The sequence below is a fragment of the Protobothrops mucrosquamatus genome, unplaced genomic scaffold (genome assembly GCF_001527695.2).
Source record: "Protobothrops mucrosquamatus isolate PMUCROS unplaced genomic scaffold, P.Mucros_1.0 scaffold599, whole genome shotgun sequence".
NCBI lineage: Eukaryota > Metazoa > Chordata > Lepidosauria > Squamata > Viperidae > Protobothrops > Protobothrops mucrosquamatus.
The window spans coordinates 40,411-65,942 of NW_015386898.1; the positions used below are offsets into that span (position 1 = coordinate 40,411).

At 36.9% G+C, this 25,532-nt stretch overlaps 1 protein-coding gene across 1 annotated transcript in view; it reads left to right on the forward strand.

Annotated features, from left to right (window-relative positions):
- GABRG2 (gamma-aminobutyric acid type A receptor gamma2 subunit) overlaps positions 1-19,574 on the forward strand; it is a 54,775-nt gene extending 35,201 nt beyond the window's left edge. The window contains exons 5-7 of the mRNA XM_015817506.1: positions 10,027-10,179; positions 15,690-15,895; positions 19,299-19,574. Of these exons, the coding sequence (XP_015672992.1) occupies positions 10,027-10,179; positions 15,690-15,895; positions 19,299-19,574 (635 nt within the window). The remainder of the gene's footprint in view (positions 1-10,026; positions 10,180-15,689; positions 15,896-19,298) is intronic.
- The last annotated feature ends 5,958 nt before the right edge of the window (positions 19,575-25,532 follow it).

A 25,532-nucleotide genomic window follows, 5' to 3' on the forward strand; every position in this document is an offset into this window, starting at 1 on the left:
ACCACTCCTGTCTCCATGATTCTGTTCTCTGTTAGAGAGTAGAACCCAACTGGGCTGATTTGTATGAAAAAAAATGTCTCAGGTCTGCTTCTGTTTACCTTTTGGGTACTTATAAGTAGTCTTTCTTTTATCCTTACCTCTCTCCCTTTCTCTTTCCATTCAATTGTATCTGATTCTTGAACACTTCCTGGACAAATCCCTATAGCTTTCTTGGCAAGGTTTTTTTTTTCCAGAAATGGTTGACCATTTTCTCCTTCCTAGGGCTGAAAAACAGTGACTGCCCCAAGATCACCTTTGTGCCTAAAATAAGACTAGAACCTATGGTTTCCCGGTTTCTAGCCTGATATCTGCACCACTACACTGTTGTTGTTGTTGTTGTTGTTGTTGTTGTTGTTGTTGTTGTTGTTGTTGTTGTTGTTGTTCTTCTTCTTCTTCTTCTTCTTCTTCTTCTTCTTCTTCTTCTTCTTCTTCTTCTTCTTCTTCTTCTTCTCCTTCTCCTTCTCCTTCTCCTTCTCCTTCTCCTTCTCCTCCTCTTCCTCTTCCTCTTCCTCTTCCTCTTCCTCTTCCTCTTCCCTCATCTTCCAATAGCTCCAGGCTGGACTTCTCATCTCTATGTCTCTCCTATCTATCTTGCATGGAGCATTAGAGCTTTTTACAACTTTTTAATACTTCTGAATTTTTTAAATGCTTTTTTTGCTCCTTGCGACAGCATTTTTCTTATCTGGAAGTCCCCAATTCCAAAATCCTTAGGTATTCCAACATGTCTAATATGAGCAATTTACTTTATCTCTCCCTTAATCACCACCTATTTGTTCTTTTTTGAGGATCTTTTTCTCTTATCCTAATTTTTATAGACTCAGATCTTTCGCATCCAGTTATTATCTATCTATCTCTGTCTCATCTGTCTATCATGCCTCTCCATCCACCAGAAGGAACTCATTACTTCTCTTACCAAACTCCTACCATGTTTCATCAAACTTTTATTCCATCACAACCTTCCTAGTAGCTTCAAACAGCTCCCATTTCTGAATAAATAATTTTATCTAAAATATACTGTATTTGTTCAGTTTGTTAACAGAGGCTGATACAATAAACAAGAGAAAAGCATGTTGATTTTCCCACCCACCCCAATTCCCATTAAAGTATATTTATCCAGTTGAATAATCTGAAAATTTAAACAAATCTGTGCCCATCCCTTTCTTTTCTTATTTTTTTTAATCTTTCCACCAGAAAGCAATAGAATTCTTTTTAGGACAGCTGGTGTATACGTGCATGCTGACAAGCCATGTGGGCATGTGCCAATAGTATAAGCTGGTTCACATTCTGTAGTGACTCATGCTTACTTAAGCTGTTAGACATTTGATCAGTCTTTAAGAACAATTTATTGAATCAATCTGAACCAATTTTTTTCCACCATACAACTGCTGTTCTGGCACTGCTCCTCACTAAAATAAATACAGGGAATTCCTAGCACATTGAACATGATGCCAATTTTTGATGTAAGATAAGATAAGATAAGATAACCTTTATTGTCATTTTTTTACTGTGGGCACAACGGCATACATCAAAAATGAAATTTAGTTACCCACTCTCAAAGTGAAACACATACATGACGCACACCTAAACAAACTATGAACAATATATGTATAGACCCACATCCCTACATATACATAGCAAATAAATATTAAATACTGTCCATCTTGAATATATAATGGAAGGAGGAAGCTTGAGAGTTCACAAGGTTAATGCTGTATGGAATGAAACTATGGCTGAATCTGGATGTTCTGCTACGGATACCATGAAGCCTCCTCCCAGAAGGTAACAAGGAAAACAGGTCATGAAGAGGATGTGTAGTGTCCCAGATAATCTTACGGACCCTGCTCAAGCAACGCTTCTGTGCTATGTCCTGGATGGGAGAGAGGGAACTGCCAATGATCTTTTTGGCCATTTTTACCACTCTCTGCAACACCTTCCTGTCTGAAGCAGCGATGCTTCCAAACCAGACTGTGATGCTGTGTGACAGGATGCTCTCGATCGTCCTCCTGTAGAAAGTGGTCAGGACAGGGGAAGGAAGATTTGCTTTTCTCATGTGACGCAGAAAATGCAGGTGCTGCTGTGCCTGCTTCACCAGTTTCTCACTGTTGAGCGACCAAGCCAGCCTACTTGTTAGCTGCACACCCAGGAATTTGACGCTGGTAACCATCTCCACAGGTGAATCATTAATGCACAGAGAAGTGTGGCTGTGCCTGCCTTTTCTGAAATCAACAATGATCTCTTTGGTTTTTCCGGTATTTAAAACTAGGCTGTTTTCCTTACACCAGTTCACCAACCCCTCAACCTCCTTGAGGTATGTTTCCACTTTGTCATCCTGAATAAGGCCCACTACTGTTGTATCATCTGCGAAATTCACAATATGATTGGTGGCAAATCTGGCACAACAGTCATGAGTCAACAGGGTGAACAGCAGTGGACTTAAGATGCAGCCCTGAGGAAAACCTGTGCTCAAGAAAATGGTATTAGAGGTATTTGTTCCAACTTGCACTTATTGGGACCTGTTGGTAAGAAAATCAAGAATCCAGTTGCACAAAGGGGTGTTTAAGCCTAAAAGGCCCAGTTTGTCTACTAGATGCTGGGGAATGATTATGATAAACGCTGAACTGAAGTCGACAAACAGCAAATGCACATGAGTATTTCTTTCCTCTAAGTGCTTCAGGCTCAGATGGAGAACGGAAGAAATAGCATCCTCGATAGAGCGATTTGGTCAGTAGGCAAACTGAAGCGGGTCAAATGCTGGCGGGAGGCTAGATACAATAGTGCCCTTTATCAGCTTCTCAAAGCATTTCATGATGGTGGATGTCAGTGCAACCAGATGGTAATCATTGAGCCTGTAATTGTGGACTTTTTTGGCACTGGCAAGATGATGGCCATCTTAAAACATGATGGGACCACTGCCTGCTGCAATGAGAGGTTGAAAATATCTGTGAGAACAGTTCCTCTGCGCATTCCCTGAGGACACGTCCAGGGATGTTATCTGGGCCTGCTGCTTTCCAAATGTTGTTATTATTATTATTATTATTATTATTATTATTATTATTATTATTATTATTATTATTATTATTATTATTATTATTATTATTATTATTATTTCAATTTATATCCCGCCCTTTTCCTTACCGGACTCAGGGCGGCTGAGTCCAGTAAGGAGACTGTCTATAGTGTTTTCCGGACCGAGGTGACATCAAAGCTTGGCACTTGCTCATCAGGATGGGGCACAGCTTTCCTGGCAGGAGTGCTATTTGATGCCTCAAATCTACCAAAAAATGCATTCAGTTTGTTTAGGAAGTCTGTGTCATCCTTGCATCTCGATAGAGCCACCTTGTAATCCGTAATGGCCTGGATCCCTTGCCACATTCACCTGGTGTTTGTTGGGTCCTGAAAAAAGTTCTGAATTTTCTGGCAATGGGCTTGCTTTGCACCTTTTATGGCACTTTTCAGATTTGCTCTGGCTGTTCTAAGTGCCAGCATGTCACCAGATTTAAAAGCCACATTCCGTGCTTTCAGCATCTTGCAGACCTCATAAGTCAGCCACGGTTTTTCATTCGCCCTCACAACAATGCTTTTCAGGACACAGATGTCTTGATGATTTAATTCCGATGTCAGACTTGCTCATCTTTATGCACATAAAATAAAAGGAGCAGTTAAGGTACTCCTCTTCCTTCAATAAGGAAAGTTGGCTGGTTGTAAAGACAAACATTGTGAAAGATGGAATATACCTTTAAAATTCTATTTTGCTCCATTCAATGGAAGTGAATGTCTAGTTAATTCAATTCCAGTTAGTCTATTTTGGTCTTGGCATTGCAAGTTCATGTTCCATACATTAAAGAATAAAATATCAAACATGTTTTATATACAGATATGTTGACATATTAACTATGCTGTTATAATTCTGCTAATCTTGATTTATCTCTATAGCTTCCAGAGCTAGTTCACTAATGGACTCATTCAGTACTTCAATGTTGGAAGCATGCGGGCCCTACTGTGCATTTATCTGTTAAGGCCATATTTTGCTATACCTTTTCACATAATGAATGTATGAAATCATTGAACTAGTCCTGTGACTTCTCTATCTTTTCTTTTTGGAGAATGTTTACTGTCACATATGTTGCATGATAAAGAGGTTCTGTAAATGGAGACAAATTCCTATATGGTTTAATATTATTTGACTTTAAGGATAGTTGGGGCCAAGAAATCAACGTGTATTTTATTGGAGGGCTAAGAAATCAGTGTCAGAATATACTGTAGTGACTTCCATGGGGTTCAGCCTAAACTATGAATGTTCATAGAAAGACCAAGGTATAAAAGAAATCTAGGCACCTTTGCTCAGTATAGGATCTTCAATTCCATTTTGTGACCCTAGGAGCCTATATTGACCATAACTCTAAAAAGGGATGGCAAAACTGCAGAAAATCATTAAAATAGCCATGTATTTTTCCTTTCCCTGAAAATAATGAAAGATTTCAATTCTATTTATATTTGGGGCGTGTTCACACCCATTTTTCATAATTATCCTGCCAATGCAGCCCATAGGATTGGAACTAGTACTGATTGGTGTCCTAATAGTCCTCACCCCATTCTTCACTATAGACTAGCACTGCTATACATATGGAAGGAAAAGCCCACAATCATGCAGGTATTAAAAGTAAATGTTTAATTGGCAGGAATAAAGGATCCCTCCTTTTTAATATATATATGATGGCTAAGTGATTAGGATGCAGTATTGCAGGCTAACTCTGCCCACTGCCAGGAGTTTTATCCTGACCAGCTCAAGGTTAACTTCCATCCTTCCAAGGTCAATAAAATAAGGATCTAGATTGTTGGGGGCAATATGCTTTGTAAACTGCTTAGAGAATGCTGTAAAGCACTGTGAAGCGGTATATAAGTCTAAGTGCTATTGCTCTCTCTGTCTCTGTCTGTTTGTCCATCTATCTACCTGTCTGTCTGTCTGTCTGTCTGTCTGTCTGTCTGTCTGTCTGTCTGTCTGTCTGTCTGTCTGTCTGTCTGTCTGTCTATCTATCTATCTATCTATCTATCTTCTATCTATCTAGATTACATGCCATCCATTTGTTGTCCATTCTTAGCAATCAGATAGATTTTCTCTATAATGATCTGTCCCTAACCTGGTCCTTTAGTTCTTCTTGAACTGGTTCAGTTCTTCCAAAGTGCATTCATCATCATTGTATCCATTTACTATACTATTAGTAAACCCATTCTTCTCTTTCTTTCCACCTTTCCAAGCATTACAGCCTTCTCCAGAGAGCTAGCTCTTCAAATAGTTGTCCAAAATGGGTAATTTGAGCCTGGTCATTTGTGCCTCGAGTGAGAACTATGGGTTGATTTGTTCAGTTGATTTGTTTTCTTGACTATCCACGAGATTCTCAAGAGTCTTCTCCATCAATAATAAAGATGGAGGAAAAAAAGAAGCATCCCCCTCTCTAATGGCTCCAATATGGATCAGACCCCAGTGTACGTACACTGTAAAATAAAAACAAAGGGTGTTCATAAGTATCCTATAGTTCAGCCTTGAAGGATCACTGAGCTTCATACCTCAGTCTGGAGACTCTTGGAATCACATGTGCTCATTTTTTTCTGTTTCTGTCCTCTTTCATGCCCCTGAGGAAGTACCAAGAAACTTCAACCTTTGCTTTTCAATTACCCATTAATAAAGTGCCCTTTATGTCAGATGTACTAAGTAGCAGAAAGCCAATGCACAAAATATATTTTTGCATCAATGGCATATTCCAATTGAAGCTAAGTACAAATATTTTGTAATTCCTTTGGTCTGCATTTGCCAAGGTAAATATATAATTATCCCCATGTTGCTTCTGTAGTTGAACAACAGGCAAGTATAACTACATTGCCAAATTAGGGGGACTATGCTTCAAATTATTTAAATGTTTTAACATGCTGTACATTCTAATACAAGGTGTCCCTATAGGTTTATTGTACTGGGTTAACTCAAGCATTCCATTATGGTTTTAACCAAATGCCAAAGTAGCTCTCCCAGTCAAAAGCATAATTTTTAATTTCAAAAGCACACTGGTTCAGTTATTGCCTTGAAAAAGGATTTGAGTAGTGAATGTTGTATTTGCTGGAAGCCTTCTGCGAATGCAGGTGTTTGTTTGTTTTCATTGTGAAGACCACTACACAATGAAACAGCTTGGTGTCTGCTTTACTGAGTTACAGATGTGATGCCAAACATTGGATTCTGCTGTAAAACTGCTAAGATCACCACAACACTGAATGAACAGTCTGGTTGTTTTATTGTTGCAACTGCAATATTCTTGCTCTTTTTATGCTTGGGTCAATGTTGTGATGCTTTTGTTGTCTCTTACTTTCTCCTGAATTTTTTAGACTGAAAGGCAAACAAGCTAAAAAGTAAATGCAATTGTACTAAAAGGGGGGGGAGAGGAAGGATTTGAGCTGCAGTACAAACAGGATTAACATTTTAAAACAGTCATAATACTGCATACTTCTAAGCATTAGGGCTGTGAGAAGCTTTGATTTGGAAGCTTTGATACAAAGGAAATTCAATCAAATAATTCCTTTGAATTGAATGTTTACATTGAACTGCCAAATCAGTTTGACTGCCAAATCAAGTCAATTGATTATAATCTGATGTAAAGTGTGTTATAATTTTGCAAAAGGACATTTAATTTGGCCAAATATTTGAATCAAATTGATATGATGGCTTGAATTGCACAGTTCAATCAACTTGAATTCCAGTCAATATGTCTTTGAATTGAACATTATGGATGAGTAAGGTTGTGGCTAATTCACACACTCCTACTAAGCATATCTCTTTAGAATGAAGTTCCTCTTCATTCACAACCCTAGGCCTGTGACAATCTATATAGGATTGCAGTTATATATTGCTGCAATGGAAAAAGTGTATTATATTTTGATAAATTTGGTTTGGTTTTGCAAGCCAGCATGTAGTTGGGAAATTAAGTGCATCTAAATGGAACTCACATAGTTATTGTTAGTGTGGAAGTAATATTTCAAGTTGTTTTTCTGTGAAGTATTGTCGATACAATTGATGTTTATGGACATTGTTTTGCTTTTCATAACTTGGAGAGTCGATTGTTTCATACTGCAGACATTGTTCTTTGTAGTAAATCTGCATGAACAAACTTTACTAACATGGAATGTTAGAGAAGCTGATAGACCTCTCACCATCTGATTTGATGCAATATCTTTTGCTTCAGCAAAGATCCTGTTATTGGATTGCACAGTTTTTCTGATAAATGACTATTTATTTCCACAACCCTTTGAAAGTGTGGTTCTTTTAGTCCTCAATAAAAGAGCTATACTTTCAAACAGATCTGGGAATAAAGCTTTTTCTCTTGGGACATTCTAGGGATAGTTGAATCTGTCAATCTGTTTTGCTTAATTGCTCAGTTTTGTGAGGGTTTTCTTTTAGTATAACAATTCATTAAATATGAAACCTCCCATAAATTTGGAAGGAATAAATACAATAAATTCATTTAAAAATTCAGATGAGACAGATTTCTCAATCATTCCACAAAGGCAGTTCGTAGATAAATAAATAAATCCTAAAAATTAAAAAAAAAAATCTTAAAAAGAAACCTATATTGTACATGAATAACAAATCAATATATTCCAGGTGTCTGCACTGATGATAAAACTTGGTTTCAGATATGATTTGGTGCTTTTTCGTAATCAGGTCAGAGTTTATTTGCTTTATCTCAGGGCAAGTATTGCAATATGGAAATCTGATCTTTGTGTGTGTGGCAAGTGGTCAAAGGAGTACATTTTCAAAAAGCATTTACAATAATAGGTTTCAGACCTTTTGGAGCTAGACTCTTTTCAGTTTTAGGCTTTTGAAACATGAACAATGTCTGACATTTGTTGACTTGGAGCAAAATTAAATGACATTTTTATCACAATTATTGCAACTGTGAGGATAATCCCCCCAAATTTCATGCAGAAAATTGCAAGTTTTATTTTTTTAAAATTTTTATTTATTCCTTTTTCACTATACAACAAAAATAAAAATACATTTTTTCCTTAACAGTACTGTGTTATACATCTCATATATATTATTTACAATTATTTACATTAGTAATCATATCTTTTTGTTTCTCTGTTCTAGCCAATCATAACATTTGTTCCATATCTCATAGAATTCTGTTGCCTCCTTGTCTTTTAGTTCTAGCGCAGGGGTTCTCAACCTTGGCAACTTTAAGACTTGTGGACTTCAACTCCCAGAATTCCTCAGCCAGCAAAGCTGGCTGAGGAATTCTGGGAGTTGAAGTCCACAAGTCTTAAAGTTGCCAAGGTTGAGAACCCCTGTTCTAGCGTAAGTTTGTTCATTTCCACGCATTCTAGTATTTTATATATAATCATATCATTTGTAGGTATGTTTTCACCTTTCCAACACTGGGCATATACTATGCGGGCTGCTGTTAATATATGTACAATTTGTTTGGTTTTGTGTGTGAATGACATTGGAATAAAATATAATTATTTAATCTTCTCTTACCAATGGTCAATGCCAGTGAATTATAGGGGGGGGGGGGGAGAGAGAGGAACTGGCTTCCAACTTTTTTCAAAAACTATACCCAAATCCATAGGATTCCTATAGCACAAAACTAGCAATCAGCAGGCAGAATTGCTGATCTACAAGGGAAAATAACTCCTTAATAAGCTTTTTGAAAAAAAAGAAGTGGAGGAGTTTTGTTGGATATGTACTAAATCTTATGATATTTTCTTTGAAGATATCTATTTAAGCAAACATTTTGATCTGCATTGGTTCCTCAGTCTCACTAAACTAGTTCTTCGCTGCTATTTTATGGCTATATGGATTTTTGTAGCTGAGACCTTGTAGCCCTATGAGTGGAAAATTAATGGGTTAGGTGGTCGTTGACTTTGGTCTTCTTTTTCTTCTTTTATACCCTATGGTACAATTTAAAGAGAGATTAAAGAGTGCTTTCCTAAGAATTGAAACACAGTGTCTAACTTTTGACAATAAATCTGATAAAAAAATTCCATGTCTTCTTTATATCATGTTTGACCCTTTGTTTTCAACCTTTCTCTATAACATCCTTTTCTGCAGGGCCCCAAACTTTTGAATTGTTCCCAAGCCTCGCAACTTACTTTGTTGCTGCAGAGGGCATCTACTTTGTATTGTTAAGCCACAGATTCTGTCCAAGCCATCTTCATCTGGTCAACATTTAGGGTCATCCCAGGCTACCAGAAGATGGCAAGAAAGCTGAGCAGAGAACTCTTAACATTTTGCTGCCATCTAGTGATAAAATGTACTTTGCAGAATTGGCCTGGTAGTCTTAGACTTAGAGGAACAGTTCCAGTCTCAGTCCCAGGACGTATTAGAATCCTTCCTCTTCATGGACACATCATCCTTTTTACTGAAGATTTTTTTTTAATGAAACTGAAGCATTCATGGCAAAAAAAAATGAATCAAAGAGAAAAGAAAATCAAAGAAAGAAAAGAGATAAGAACCAGTGTGAGTTGAATGTGACAATCTTGTGGAAGCAAGTTAAAATAAATAAATGAAAGCAAGAGCTAGTATATTGAAATTGATTGGTTAGTCACTAACCTGACATTGAAGGATATGCCGTCCATGGAGAAATGTAAGTTAAGCTGGCTAGATACGATATACTCCACCCTGCTATCATTTGCTAGCTTGTGGTAGATAGGAGGTTAATTGCACACTGATTATCTAGACTCATTGCAATTAATGAAGCAATTCTCTTAAATGTATGTGCATCAGTCATGGAGGTACTCTTGCACAGTTTTCAATTAACTTTCTAGTCCAGCTGGAAGGAACAAAGGTCCAGTGAAGGGAGATGAGATTCTTTAAAAAAAAAACAGATTTGGCACCAAGAAATTCACTTCTCTTGAGTCTGTGTAGAATGCATCACTGGACAGTAATTTGACTGTATAATGTATTTTGTGTATCTGTATCTCTTTATATACATTTTACAGGTGATTATGTGGTGATGGCAGTCTATTTTGATTTAAGCCGAAGGATGGGCTATTTCACCATTCAAACATATATCCCCTGCACGCTCATTGTAGTCCTCTCCTGGGTTTCTTTCTGGATTAATAAGGATGCTGTACCAGCCAGAACATCTTTGGGTAGGTCCTTGCTTCTTTATATTTTTAGTAGTCATAAAACCTCTATAACAATGTGTTAGCTTATACAAATTGCCTAGATATGTGGATCCAATGTGACAATCATTTAGAATGCTGCTTTAAAGCTTTTGCCCTGTTAAAATCTAGAGAAGCCCAATGTAATGCTCTGATTGGAATTCTCCAAATTCGCCCCAAAGAAGCTCAAAACTTTATTACTTCCAGATCAGCAGAATAGAAACGAGAAAGTTTGTAGCTTTGTTTCTCTCTGTCCTCTTCCTGGTCTTGCTTTTTTAAAACATGCTTTCACTTATAAGCGATGGGAGGAAATTATTTTGACTGGACCAATAAAATTTCTAGGTCAAACACATGGGATGGGATGTTTAACATCCTTAGCTCCTGCACCTTTCCACCCCCATTTTATTTCATTTGCTAACTTTTTTTATGCATTATCAGAATTTCCAAATTAGGTTTCCTGACTCTGAAAAGAGTCAGTCTTGTGGGCTGGAAAGAGGCTGGATCCAATGTAATGTTCTACTTTCTTATATGGCTTGTATGGAATACTAAACTAATTGGGCTACGCTTACAGCATAGCAATATCTTACTTATAATAAATACATTTTTCTCTATCTGATATACTTTGTATGTCTCTGTGTGTGCCTTTGAATCAGTTTTTTGACTCCTGGCAACTATCTGGACAACTACGTGAAGTGTTCTTGGCAAGGTTTTTTTGGAAATAGTTTGCTCTTGCCTGCTTCCTAAGGCTAAGAAAGAGTGGCTGGCCCAATGTCACCCAGCTAGTTTTGTATTAGAATCCATGGTCTCCCAGTTTCTAACCTGATCTCTTTAACCACTATACCAAACTATCCCCAAATTATTTTCAAGAGCATTGTGTACAACATTAGACAGACTTAACAATAGTTTAAACTGGGAAAATTGTGAGCATCCTAGATCAAGCCAAATCTACAAATGCTAAAAAAAATTCTGGAAGCCTGGCATTCAGACAAATCATCCATCAGCAGACACATAAACAACATCTACATACCATTCAAAAGAGACAATCAAAAAGCCCAAAAGGAAACAGACCAAACACTTCCTCTACAGCTATCAACAGGATTAACACTAGACCAACAATCAAAAAGTAAACAATACCTCAATCAAGAAATTATCAACTCAGAGAAACAAATTAACAGTAAATTATAACCTAATCCAGGAACTACCAAGATCACTCCCATTTATCCTGAGAGGGCAAGCCACTAGTATACAAAATGAGAACAAGCCCCACTGCCTTATAGCACTGATGAAGTTAGTTTGGTAATAAAATCTCTGCGTGAAAAAATCCAAGCTAAGAGAACACCAAGAACCCCACAATAGAGTTCCAATCACTGCCTCTATATGCCTTGATTTGCTCATTAAATAAATTATATGATTCACTTTATCTATAGTTATAGTATATTGTCAACATTTAATACTTGACCAATATAGTAAAACAGAAGATATGATATTACAACCTGATCTTCAGCTAAAAGAGAAAATTTATTCCCTTTCTTTCAGAAGTTATTGTGTGCAAATGTTGCCCTATATATTTACATCTTTGTGAACATATTTTGGAGCAGATATGATTGAGATGTTTACATAGACCAGTGACCATGCCTGGTTCTGAAATGAAACATGGCTGTCTGGAAGTTCAACCAATATCTGCTAAGGGAGAACATTCTCTAAGATGCAAACCATGATTATGATGATTGCTTAGTTTGTTCTGAAGTGTTGAGATCCCCTGCTCATATTTCTCACAGAAATGTGTGGATATATTATCATGTATGTATGACATTCTCATAACTTTAGGCAGCTGGATTATTGAACATCAATTAGTATTATGACTCTCACAAATCTTAGGTTCTAAGGGCTTCCCACTAAAAAGTGGAATTAAATGGTTCACATGAGCACCACTCATGGGGTAAAAAGCTTCTGTGATAGGATCATGGTATTCTGTTGGCCAACCATACACTTTTATGTCTACCACAGAGGTCTTCAAACTTGGGTGAGGAATTCTGGGAATTGAAGTGCACAAGTCATAAAAGGGCCAAGTTTGAAGACCCCTGGTCTACTGGTTATGTTTGACATCAGTATGACTATATTAGTATAGGTGTGTGGGATCTTCCATGTGAAGCAGAATCTTGGGTCAGTCAGTACATTGGGACTGTACTCTTTTCCACTGCTGCTAAGCCTATGGTTGCTATACATTGTAGCTGATCCATATGTCATTAAGAAGGTACAAGTCAGTTTGGTATGAATTGATGGATTCTTTACCTATGTTTTAAGAATGCTTATCTGAATACCTCTATTTTTGGTAAAATATAGAGTTACAAAGGTAATATTCCCTTTGCAAACTTCATGTGTTAGAACGAAAAGTCAGAGGGAGATTCTTCATTCAGCAAAGTGGACTTGGTAGTCCAGGGGTCTTCAAACTTGGCCCTTTTATGACTTGTGGACTTCAATTCCCAGAATTCCTCAGCCAGCGTGCCTGGCTGAGGAATTCTGGGAGTTGAAATCCACAAGTCATAAAAGGGCCAAGTTTGAAGACTCCTGTGGTAGTCTATCCAGCCACAACAAGGATTCTAACTATATTTACTTGAATGCAGAATGCCAGCTTTAAAAAAAATGATTTGGGAAGATCAAGGGTGAAGCTCATACAGATCATGAGTGAAACAATATGGTAGACAGTACAAGGAGCTTTACCTTCTCACCCTCCTTGTGTATTTGAACTAATGAAGGAAAACTTCTGAAAGGGATCAGTAGCTCATGACTTGCTGTCAGAGAAGAATATTCTATCTTTGAAATCTTTCCTTAATCCAGAATGTATCTAAGCCTTACCACAGCTGAATATATATTCCAGAAGTAGAATTTATTTCTGAGATACAAAGAACAGAAAGCAGTGGTTAAAAACACCAGGAAAAAAAATGTGGCTTTGAAATGAATTGACTCTACCAAAACTGTACTATCAAATGTTCTGAAATTCTACCAGGTAGTATTACATGCCTTTGAACTGTTCCATTTGTAAAGTGGATGTCAAATATTAATAGATGTTCAAGATAGAATGAGTTTTAATTTCCGCCAGAAGCATTGATATAATTTAAAATGCATATATTACCCATATTTATTCCCAAGTCTGAACCAATTATTCATTTTTTTAAGAAAAAAATGTGGATGTTTAAGCTAAAGAAAAAGTAACTATGATTGCCATAGGCAATACCCATTTGTGAGTAAGTTTTCCCACTAGCCTAATTGGTGAGAGCATCCAATGGTGATATGAGGTCAATAGGTTGTTAGAACGAAGTACGTTTCAAGTACATATTGTGATATCTTTGTTCACCCATATCTAGAAAATAAGAAGATTGGATTAGACTAACAACTTGTATTTCCCTCTTTTGGCAAATCAAAGCCAAAATCCATGTGTGTCTGTTTTCATACGCATAGTGCAAGTTTTTAAAAACCTTTTGTCCCTTAAACAACTGACTATGAGACTAAGGGTGTTTCCTCTTTGCTCTCAAATTAACAGTCTGATTCCATATCAACCATTTTCTGTTCAGACACAGGGAATCATGGAGAATCTGGTTTTCCATTAGACATGCTGAAACTTTATTAAACTTGAGAATGGACTTTTTTTTCTGTGATGAAAACTTTGCATTAGCCCAGTTCCTGGGGTTTATAGAGTTCAACCAATACAATTCACGTACCATTTCACTGGTTTTTAAAACTTAGCCAGAGTAATTTCCCTTGGCAGTTTTTTCAACTTCATCACAGCAACTGCTCAGATTTTTGTTATAATTTTTTTAGAAATTCACAAAGAAAGACTTCCAAGGTCCTTTTCAACTTTTTTTATTCTACTCTACTCTACTCTACTCTACTCTACTCTACTCTACTCTACTCTATTCTAACATAGCATTGATTAAGAATGTGGTTGAAATCGATAATGATGATGATGATGATGATGATGGTGGTGGTGGTGGTGGTGGTGGTGGTGATGATGATGATACATTTTTCTGTTGGTCAGTTGGGGGAAAAAACCATATTGTTTCTTGTGTTCTCAGCAATTCAAGAAGATTGATGAAGGGTTGTTTTTTTTTTCCCTGAAGGTTTGGTGGGTGAAGACAAAGGTGATGTGGGATGCTTTAAAGTGATAGCTATTACAACCTATAAACACTCATTTTAAATAAATGTTCACATTGAGGGAATTCTAAAGTTCACACTTTACCCAGACAAGAGCTTTATGGATTGAGAAGCTAAATTCCAACATTTTAAAATACCCTTAGTAACTTTATGCTATCTAGATATTTCAGGACCATTATTTTTGCCAAAGAACAGTACCAGATAGAAGGATTAAGCCAGGCTATTCACTTCTTGCCAGCTAGGTAATAAATAGTATAAAGTAGCAGTTACTTTCAGTTAAAATCCACCTTCCAGACAGTGCAGGATTAGCTGCTCACAAGATGGAGCTGAACAGAATTTGTCCCCCCCCCCCCGCTAATCCTTGTTTTTCTAACTCTGTGTTATTGCATTTGGCTAACTAGAGCTAGGGCTTTGTTGTAGAAATTGGCCACAAACTAATTATATTCAGTAGGAATCATAGAGGAGGAGACACTAAAGACATCTGCGAGTACCCAAAAACAAATAATGGTTTGTCGAGATTTACTCCATTCTCCCTTTCACATTTCATGGTATAGGCATATTATAGCAAACATCCTTAGGCATTAACATGATGGATAACACTCACAAAGGAGAATGATAACAAGGGATCTGAGCACTATAAGTTGCAGATCTGAATAAGCCTAACAAAGCAAGCAACTGTACTGTTTTCTTGTTATCCTTTGGGAGATCAATACTCAGAAAGCTGAAGGAAGAATCCTATCAATAAAGATTTATTTAGTTGAAGATCTGTTTATTTATTTAATTGAAACATGCTGCTGGTTGGATCCAAAGAATTCCAAAGCTAAGCAAATCTGTTAAGTACAATTAATCAATTTTCTTATTTCTCTGAACTTCTACATACAGCTTTTTTTACATGCTTATACAAATATGTCCCTTTCATGTGCAGATTCCTCTACATTGGTTTGTGTGTAGATTTTGGCATATCCGTATTTATTATCTGGATCAAATGTACATGTACATTGAGAGTCAGTGTTGTGTAGTAGATAAAATGTTGGAATAGTAGTAGTGAGACCAACTGTTAGCCCCCCCATCAGTCAAATCAACCTCTGTCACAGAAACCTATCAGGTGACCTTGAGCCAGTCTCTGTGAACCTTCAGAGAGAGAGAGAGAGAGAGAGAGAGAGAGAGAGAGAGAGAGAGAGAGAGAGAGAGAGAGAGAGAGAGAGAGAGAGAGAGAGAGAGAGAGAGAGAAATTGATTTCTATTTCCATCTCTGCTGCATGTCCTGCTTTGTCAAGCACGAGAATTCTCTACATATGCAACAATACATTTTCTGTACTTTTCTGTCTGTTTCTGTTTCCTCACTAGGTATTACAACTGTCCTGACAATGACCACTCTCAGTACTATTGCTCGCAAATCTCTTCCCAAAGTCTCTTATGTGACAGCAATGGATCTTTTTGTGTCAGTCTGCTTCATTTTTGTTTTTTCCGCACTGGTGGAGTATGGGACCCTTCATTATTTTGTTAGTAACAGAAAGCCAAGCAAGGATAAAGACAAAAAGAAGAAAAATCCTGTATGTATTTTATTGCAATATAAACAAGGTTACAAACCCTGATTTTTAACCATGTTTTTCAGAAATGAACTCTTTCTTGGTTTTTTATTTTAGCTATATCAAAACAGAAAGTGTGTGTATAAAATTTGCTTTATGACCAGGCATGAGTAGGAATGTAAATGGCAGATCTTTTGAATATCTGATGTAGAACAAAGATAGAACATAGATGGAGATCCAGAAGAAATGGGAATGGGGAATCCTTTATGTAGCACATTGAAGTGGTATATATAGATATTGGAAATGGTGAGACAAGTCAAAAGCATAAGAGTGCACTCATTTTCCTACTGATCCCAGCTTCAATGCTGCTCAAGTTTTGTGGAATAAGCAGATCAATCATGCCAGAATTGCACTCTGCAACTTTTCTTAGGATCACTCTGAAAGACTTTCTTGCTTATTTTCTTTATGGCTGTCTCAGAATCTTCAATTTATATTAACAGATTAAAAAACAAACAAACAAGGGAGATACTTTGCATGGGCTGCCCATTATAACATCGTATATCATTTCTTTTAATATATGTCAGTGGAAACCTAGTGCCTTTAGACATTGTCCTTCAAGTCCTGTGTTCCTAAGCATAGAACCTTCTATTGGGAAGCGGTAAGATTTGTAGATCTAGACATCTGGAGCCTTCAACATTTCTTCTCCAGTATAGAGCTTGTTAACCCTGAAAGTCTAGGATTAACTTACTAAGGTTGGAGAAAAGACTGTAGAGTGCATTAGTTGTGAATTTTAATTTTTAAAAATGGTATGTCTTTTCTTGTCTATTTTTTCCTGTTTATCACTCTTCCTTTTGTTTTAATGGTCTATATTATCTCCCTACTTTTATTTTTATTTTCAGCTGTTTATCATTTGTGTGTTTTATTAATACAATGTACTTGTCCTCTTGTTAAAAATTACACATTTGTATAGTGAGTTTATATGTGCTTATCTGCTTCAAGAGTTCATTCTATGTTAAAACAATTACATAAGATCGCCAACAAATATTGAGTCCACCGTGTCACTATTGGATCAAAAATATTCGTGGACTTATTCTTCAAATGCCAGGCAGAACAAGTTTAATAGACTTTTACAAACTTTTGTAATGAAGATGGCAGTCTATAGCCAATGGTGTCTAAATCATCATAGAAGAACTCAAACTCTGTATGAGGTCAGAAAGAACTCTAACTTGAGAGGCAAATGACTGAAGTCAGATATGAAACCTTCTATGCTATCACTTTTCTGACAGCAGAGTTCTGACACAGGAGATATAAATGTATGTGGACTAACAATGGAAGGTTTTAGACTAGTTGGCTCTCCAAACCCTCCAGTTCTCAGGAATATCCCTGGTCATTAAACAAACAAACAAATCAGGCTAGACCCAATCTAAAGCATTTCTCTCCATTGCAAACAATGGAAGAAAAATTGTTATTATTTACTAGTTATTATTTTAATGGCAGGAAGGGCAAACAAAGACTGCTGTTTCATAGTAGAAAGAGACTGCTCTTTCATGGTTTTGTTTGTGTCTGTTTAATTTTTTTAAAGAAGAACAGCTTCAAAGTCATTGCTCAAAATACAATATAATGTTTTTATGTAAATAGGATTTTCTGCTTTCTTCAACCCATACAGTGAACTGCCATGTAGAAAGACGGCAGATTGAAGAAGAAAAACAAAAGGGATGGGTGGGGAAGCAAGAACAATCCTTAGAAATCTGATCAAGTGTATTTTCTATTACTAAATGCTTGCTGACAAATCATAGCTTCCTTAGCTTTAGAAATAGCTTAAATTAGAATTCCAAAATGTGTAATTTTGATCCTTTTCTACATAAGTTCTTGCTTAGTAGTCTATTTTAAATTCTTTTTCTGTTTGTTTTCTTTTAACTTGCTATAGTTTCAAATAGAATCTTTAATTTAAACTACTTTTTGTCTCCTTTCCCCCTCTTCTTCTTTTCTTTAATTTAAAAATTCTGATTTATTTTTTATTTTTTGTCTACAAAACCAAAGCTTCTTCGGATGTTTTCATTCAAGGTATAATATTTTTGGAATAGAAATCCACTGCATGTGACTGCTGAACTGAACAATTAGAGCTTCACTAGAGGTTTATAAAATAATTTGTGCATTCTACTTGAAACGGCCTTATGGTGAAGTAGAATGGATCATATTTAGAAATGAACATCAAGATGATTCAGCAGCCAAGACACTAATTCACTGCTGTTTTGAACTTATGCTAAGTTCAAAGGATTTGAATATTTGGATCGCATGCATGAAGAGATCCTTGTAGAATATCCAAAACGTCTATATTATTCTTTCACTCTTCTTAAGTTATCCATGGGATCCAATCCAATGTAATAACCACACCAGGAATACACCGTACATTCTTTTAGAAATCATTCCTAAGCCTTAGTGATATCTTCTGAAGATTTGCTAGCTGGAAAATCTTTCAAAGATGTAAACTATTGGATGCCATTGGATGATCTTATAATTATTCTTACATAGGCCAACAGAGTTTTGAAGGCAATAACATGCTTATATATACTGCTGTGACTAGCTCTCAAAATCCAGAGTGGAAAATACAGGGTAGCTGTATGTCATTGTTAAATATGAAATAGAATTCTGAAATAAATACTTTTAAAATATCCAAGTAACAGATTAAATGAAATGATGGAATGATCCTAATACATTGGAAATATCTTTCTGTCTCCAGTCTTTATTTCAATAACTTTTTTTAAAAAAAAATCTTTCATATGCTAGCTGCTGGTTTCAAGCAGTTTGTTCCTCAATGGTTCAAAAATCTTTGTCAGTAAAATGTGATTAAAATGATTGAACATATACAGCTGCCATATTTTGACATGATGAAGCTTTTAGCTAGTGAACAGTTGTTAATTGAAAACTGCATGTTATACAAATGCTCAATTTCAAAGATCATTAAAAGCATCACCTAACCTATGTACAAATAATTAATCTGGTAATATTCCACTTCCCCATAACCAATTTTAGCTTATTTCACTATGTAGAAACATAAAGCATCAACTTTCAAATTTATGAGAAACAAATACGATCACTTTCCTCTATTGAACAGTCATGTTATAGCTAACAAGGGAAACAAATCATGGTGTTCCTTTGGCTACATTCCTGTTTGGAATTAAGTCCTGCTGCGTGGCTGCTGTTCAGTAACATTTGGATTTAAGGTATAAGTGTTGGATTGTGCCTTTCCATCAGTTCGGAATGATGGGTTCATCATTGTAGTAGCAAACCAGATCTTTAGCAAGTTGTTCATGTGCCTGTTCTGTAGAGCTACTAGTTGCTTCACACCAATTAGCTGAGCTTTTTATAGCAAAGGGACAACCATTCATTATTGTCCTTTTTCCTTCTTGCCCCTCATTTATCTTAGGCACCAACAATTGATATCCGTCCAAGGTCAGCAACGATTCAAATGAACAATGCGACACACCTCCAAGAACGGGATGAAGAGTATGGCTATGAGTGTCTTGATGGCAAGGACTGTGCAAGTTTTTTCTGCTGCTTTGAGGACTGCCGAACAGGAGCTTGGCGGCATGGAAGGATACATATTCGCATTGCCAAAATGGACTCCTATGCCCGCATATTTTTCCCCACTGCCTTCTGTTTGTTTAATCTGGTCTACTGGGTATCTTACCTTTACCTTTAAACAAGCAGAAAGGAAGTTGATGATATGAGCCTTATTGTTGGGATTTTATTAGAAGATTGGTTTCCTGTTTGAATTCACTTCAGTGCCATGACCTATTGGCTTCAGTGCATATGAGGGGACTTAAAATAAACACATGGACTATCCTGCAGGCAGGAGCCATCCCATTCTCTTCTGCCCCAGGGAATGCGCTGCACATTTATCATTATCCATGCATAGCATTCCTTGACCTAAGGAGGGAATGGCTCAGCCCTGGTCTGTTGAGCATCAGAGTTTCATGAACTTTTAAACTTTATAACATGCTTTGCAGTGATCTGAATCCTCTAGTGCCATAACTCAATGAATACCAACCATCAGATCATTTGTTGAAGGCTACTGTAACACTGTTGTGACCTGGATGATATCATTCTACATTTTTAAGTGCTATGATCCAACAAAGAGCCAGGATCATATTGAAGGCCACATGAATCTGAGAGGATCCAAGAGGAGAGGAACCACACCAACTCTCAAGGTCTGGGTGTCACCATTTCAGTTAAATATGAGAGCGGGTACAATCTGGGATAAATGCTGTCTGGTGCATTAGCATTGGCTATAAATGTGTGATATCTTTTGTCCTCTGTAGGCTTTTCTTTTTGGAAGAGTCATCTTTTCCTTCAGATCAATGGAACTATATATATATCAAGGAACTGCTGTGTGCCCTTCCTTAGAGCACATGTAAAAATGTTGTAAATATATAACTAGCTTGTAGCACTTGGGTCTAGCGCATGAAGATTTTTGGGGGGTGGGGGGTGGGCAAAATGAATGAAGCAAAGATTTCCATATATACAAATATATTTTATTATAGATCCCCTGCTTTGCTGAAAACTGTGGAGTAACCATTGCCTTCTTTTTATTTGTCTGGCAGAAATCCCTTCTCCCTCTTGCATGGAAGATGTGAACAGGCAACACTTTTCTGGTGTTAGGCAAATGTTAAACAGTTGAACAGAACACACAGTCCTCCATGGACAGACTAAACCAGAATGACCAATTTTAAATTCTGTAATTTTGCTCCCAGTGTTAGTTCCTCATTTTCCACAGCAATTGGGATGGCAACTTGAATACTGATGATTGCTAGAATGCTTTTGCTGAGATGCACGAGCTATCTAAAATGAACCAGGTTGTGCATAGCCCTGGCTACATTGGCTTTTTCAAGGTACACCCAACATTTGTTTTACTGGCAGCTGTTGGTATATTTTCATTTGAAATACGTAGACCTACAGTTCACCATGCATTAGTGTGATGATGTTTGTGCTTCCCTTCTTTTTGTCTTGCTTTGGGTTGCTCGGTTATGATAAAGGTCTCCACAGTTGGCACGTAAAGACAACCAAAATAAATGAATAGACCAAAAGGAGAAAATAATCCATCATAGTATGGGGGTGCTCCAGCAACAACCAAAACCACCTAGATAATTCTTGAAACTCATTAAGCTAGCAACTGTGCTCAGTTATGCAATCTTTAGCACATGTAAATATTTCTGACATGTTTGCGGTCACAAATGGTAAATATCAAATAGGAATGAGGAATAATCTATATGTATATTATCACTACAAAATCAATGACAGCCAATACAGTCCTAAGGAGTTCTAAGTTTCCCAATGTCTGTATAGTTTTAAAAATAAACATGTATAGAAAGGAATAACTGACTCCTGATCATCGATTGTTCCTTATTTAATGTACTTGAAAGAAGGAAATGCACATACCCATTTTTTTTCCAATAAAATTGCTGCATTCAATATTACTGTTGTCTTTGAGTGTGACTTTACATACAGTATGTTTAGAAATAAAATGAATCAGTGTATGCAACAACCATATATGGTTATGCGTATACTGTGGTTAATCTCATTGCTATGAGCTGACTTTACTTTTTCAAAGCTTAGGTTTCTAAAATACAGTGCATTTTTGTCTTCTATTATCTGCAGACTTATATATATGTAAAGCTGTGCCCTACAATGAGCATCACCTAAGTGAAGTTCAGAATGTCTTTGGAGATTCTCAATCATCCAGGTCATAGTTGTTTCAAAGGTGCTTTTCCAAAAGGCAACTGAATGTTTTTGGTTCTTTTTCCTTTGAAAATGTTTCACTTCTCATCTAAGAAGCTTCTTCAGTTCATAATGTAGTGCTTAAAGTAGCTGATTCTGTCTGTAAAAAAATGAATATTAAAAAACACAGCAAAGGTTTAATGGTAATAATGAGGATGAATGTGAAAGGGCTAGTATGTGGGCTTACAGTGTTTTCCATACCATTTTTTTAAAATTGTCTAATGGCTTTATGTTCAGGTGTCAAGGTTCTGACTAACGAACCCAAACAAGTAAGCACCAAGAAGACTTTCCAATGTCTTTATACAAAACTTTATTGAGTACATTATTTTGGCACAATTGAAAGCAAAACCAGATCTGGTTATTTCCTGCGCGAACTGCTATAATTAAAACACACAATTCTCCCTCCCCCTATTAGTGCATGTCACATTGTCCAATCAAGTGTCAAAAGTTTGTTATAAGAAAGTGTCTCTGTGAGTTGGCAAACATCTGCAAAATGTCCTTGGTTCACACAGTTGGATTTCTTGTTGTCTGGAGTCTGCATTCCATTTTCCTCCTCCCCTCCCCCCTAGTGCATTGGCAAGCTTAAAAGCAGTAAGAGTGGCAACATTGTGCAAGCACTTTAAGCTTGACATCAGGATCCCATAATCACTAAAGACAAAATATTGAAAAGGGAGTCCACTTAATGTCATAGATACAACACAGTATTGTTTATCACTGTGTGTCCTCTATTTCAGCCATTCCCTACTTCAGTTAAAGGTTGAGAAAGTCATAGTCAACCTTCTTGAAAGACGCTAGTATATCTTGTCTTGAAGACATGTAGAATATGCCAACTTGTATGCCAAGGTAGAAGCAACAGCACCAAACAATTTTGGCCATTTCAGAAGTCCTCCTCCAAAATGCTGCATTAGATACAAAGGTATTCAATGGGCCACTAGGAAATCAAGATGAAAAAGATCCCTTGGGGTTGGAAATTTAGAAAGTGGCTAATAAGATTCATAATTTCCATCCATATATCAATTGTAAAAAATCAGGAGCAGTTTAAATGAATACAGATTTATTGCATGCTAACACTCTTTTCAAGAATTTGAACTATTAACGGTCAAAGCAAATTGGTGGTAGACAAGGGTCAATGGAACTCAAGTAGGCTGGACTTAGATCTCTTGTGGGTGCAAATGGACTTGAGACTGATCATAGGGTTGACCCCTCCCTCGTGCTCAACTTGGTCATCTCCTACACCATATTGAAATGCATGACTTTTGAAATTTATTGATGTATTATTTGGTATTCATTTTTAACTAAACATTTAAAAAAAAAATAAAGTATACATATTACATGTTGTACAAAAACTGCTTACTGTATTTTGAAACCAAAATATTTGGAGATAGATGCAGCAAAGTATACTTTATTGGACAGCTTACAGTGATCATTGGGCTTCTTGCCAGCAGACAGCAGAAGAGAGAGCCCTGAGCAAAACACCTCCTCCAATTATATATGTTTGCTTAATTACATTTGAAACAGAAAGATAAAAGGCATAACACAATTACACTGTGACCCTTCCTTTGGAATGCTTTGGTAAGTTATTGAAATGACTTCCCTGTTGTATTTCACACCTGCAATAGTCTTCCTGAGATTATTAATATGTACACTAAACAACATTGTTTACTTTGCTGTTTCTTATTACACTGTCCTGTTCCTCCTCCCTAGAAGGACAGCTCTCTTATTTATGTAAACAACAACCTCTGGACCATAGCTATAGTACTAGGAACTAGGTTACACAAATATACTGCTGCCTATTAACTTCATAAAGAAAGAGTGTTTAACATGCCTACATTTTATTATATCTCCACAAACAGAAGGCAAAATATGTATCTAATGTATCAATGGCCTTTGGATAAAATCTTGTATATTTATGAAGAAAAATGTTATTCTCCTTTTTACTGATTTTTAGTCCCTAGAATAATGGCTATGATGAAAAGGAATAGACAGTTTCATATGGAAATGGCCAAATAGATCTATGATTTAGCCAACAACAGTTGCACTGGCTGCCGGTTGCTTCCAGGTGAAATTCAAGGTGTTGATTATTATCTATAAAGCCCTGCATGGCATAGTTGAGGAACCATATCACCCCCTATGGGACAGGCCCGCCCAACTTATGGCGGCACAGGAGGGAAGCTGAGGATCCTGTCAGTCAAGGAATTCCAGCTGGCAGGGTCTAGGAGAAGAACCTTCACTGCTGTGGCTCCAGCCCCTTGGAACATCTTGCTCTCTGAGGTGAAATCGGCTCCCCCCCTTCCTGACTTTCTGGCCCTTCCTAGACCTGCTAGATGGCTTGGGATGCCAATGGGGGAATATCACACTGCAGATGATTGAGCAACTAATAGCAGTTCCCAATCCCCGCTCCCATACATTGTAATAGCAATAGCACTTAGACTTATATACCACTTCACAGAGCTTTACAGCCCTCTCTAAGCAATTCAGAGAGTCACCATATTGCCCCCAACAATCTGGGTCCTCATTTTACTGACCTCAGAAGGATGGAAGGCTGAGTCAACCTTGAGCCGGTGAGATTCGAACTGCTGAACTGCTGGCAGTCTGTTCCTTTCTTCCTCATCTTTTAGTTATAATTGCTATTTTTATTATGACTTTATTGTGATAATAAATAAATAAATAAATAAATAGATAAATAAATAAATAAATAAATAAATAAATAAATAGGTTCACACACGTTTATTGGAAGGAACCTAATACAATAGCAGTCACAGTGTGATCACGAGATGTTGCCTTTCTTTCATTTTATCATACAAAGCACAATACCTAATGTTGTTTATTTACCTCAGCAAACTTTAAAGCAGAAATAGGGTGCAAGAGTCTTTCATTTGTCAAAAATGATTAGATTCAGAAGAGACTCCATGGAATGATACTAATAAAGCATTTACTATCCTTTTCCTGAAGAATTTCAGATGAAATAAATACAGTCCAAAGAAAAATCCAATAACTCAAGTTATCAATTCTCTACTAGGGCAATTGGACCCATCTTTTGCCTTGAAAGGCTTTCGATGAAAATCAAGGGTTCAGACCTGCAATTTTATACTTGCTTTCCTGATGAATTACAAACTTTAGCCTGAATCCTACCAATTATTTTGTTAGCTCATTGCACACTGACTTCAAGGATGATTTAAAAGTATATTGTACAATATAACTATTGGGCTGTTCTGCTGCCACTACCGCTGCCACTGCTGTTGCCAGTCAGCAGAGCCAGAAAGATTGGGAGACTGCTGTTTTAAGGATTTCTTTTGGTTGATACAATATGCTTACTGAATTTATACATTTTCTGGATACACAACTAGTCTGAACTAACCAGATAGGATGGAACCACATATCCTTTTTTCCCAAAACCAGGAATTAGCAAAGGCTATAACCCATTAAGCTCAGTGTTTAATGTGAATGCAGTTGTTGTTATTGTTGTTTTAAAAAAAACAGATCTGGTTAAGTGTGCAGTGCAAACCATATGATAGAGACTATACTATATATTTGTCAGGCTGCATTAAACAGAGGGATAGAATCAAAATCACATGAAGTGTTAATACCATTTTACAATGCCTTGGTAAGGACACACTTGGAGTACTGCATCCAGTTTTGGTCACCATGATGTAAAAAAGATGTTGAGAGTCTAGAAAGAGTACAGAGAAGAGCAACAAAGATGATCAGGGGACTGGAAGCTAAAACATATAAAGAATGGTTGCTGGAATTGGATATGTCTAGTTTAATGAAGAGAAGGATGAGGGGTGACATGATAGCAGTGTTCCAATATCTCAAGGGTTGCCATGAAGAAGAGGGAGTCAAGCTATTCTCCAAGGCACCTGAAGGCAGCACAAGAAGCAAC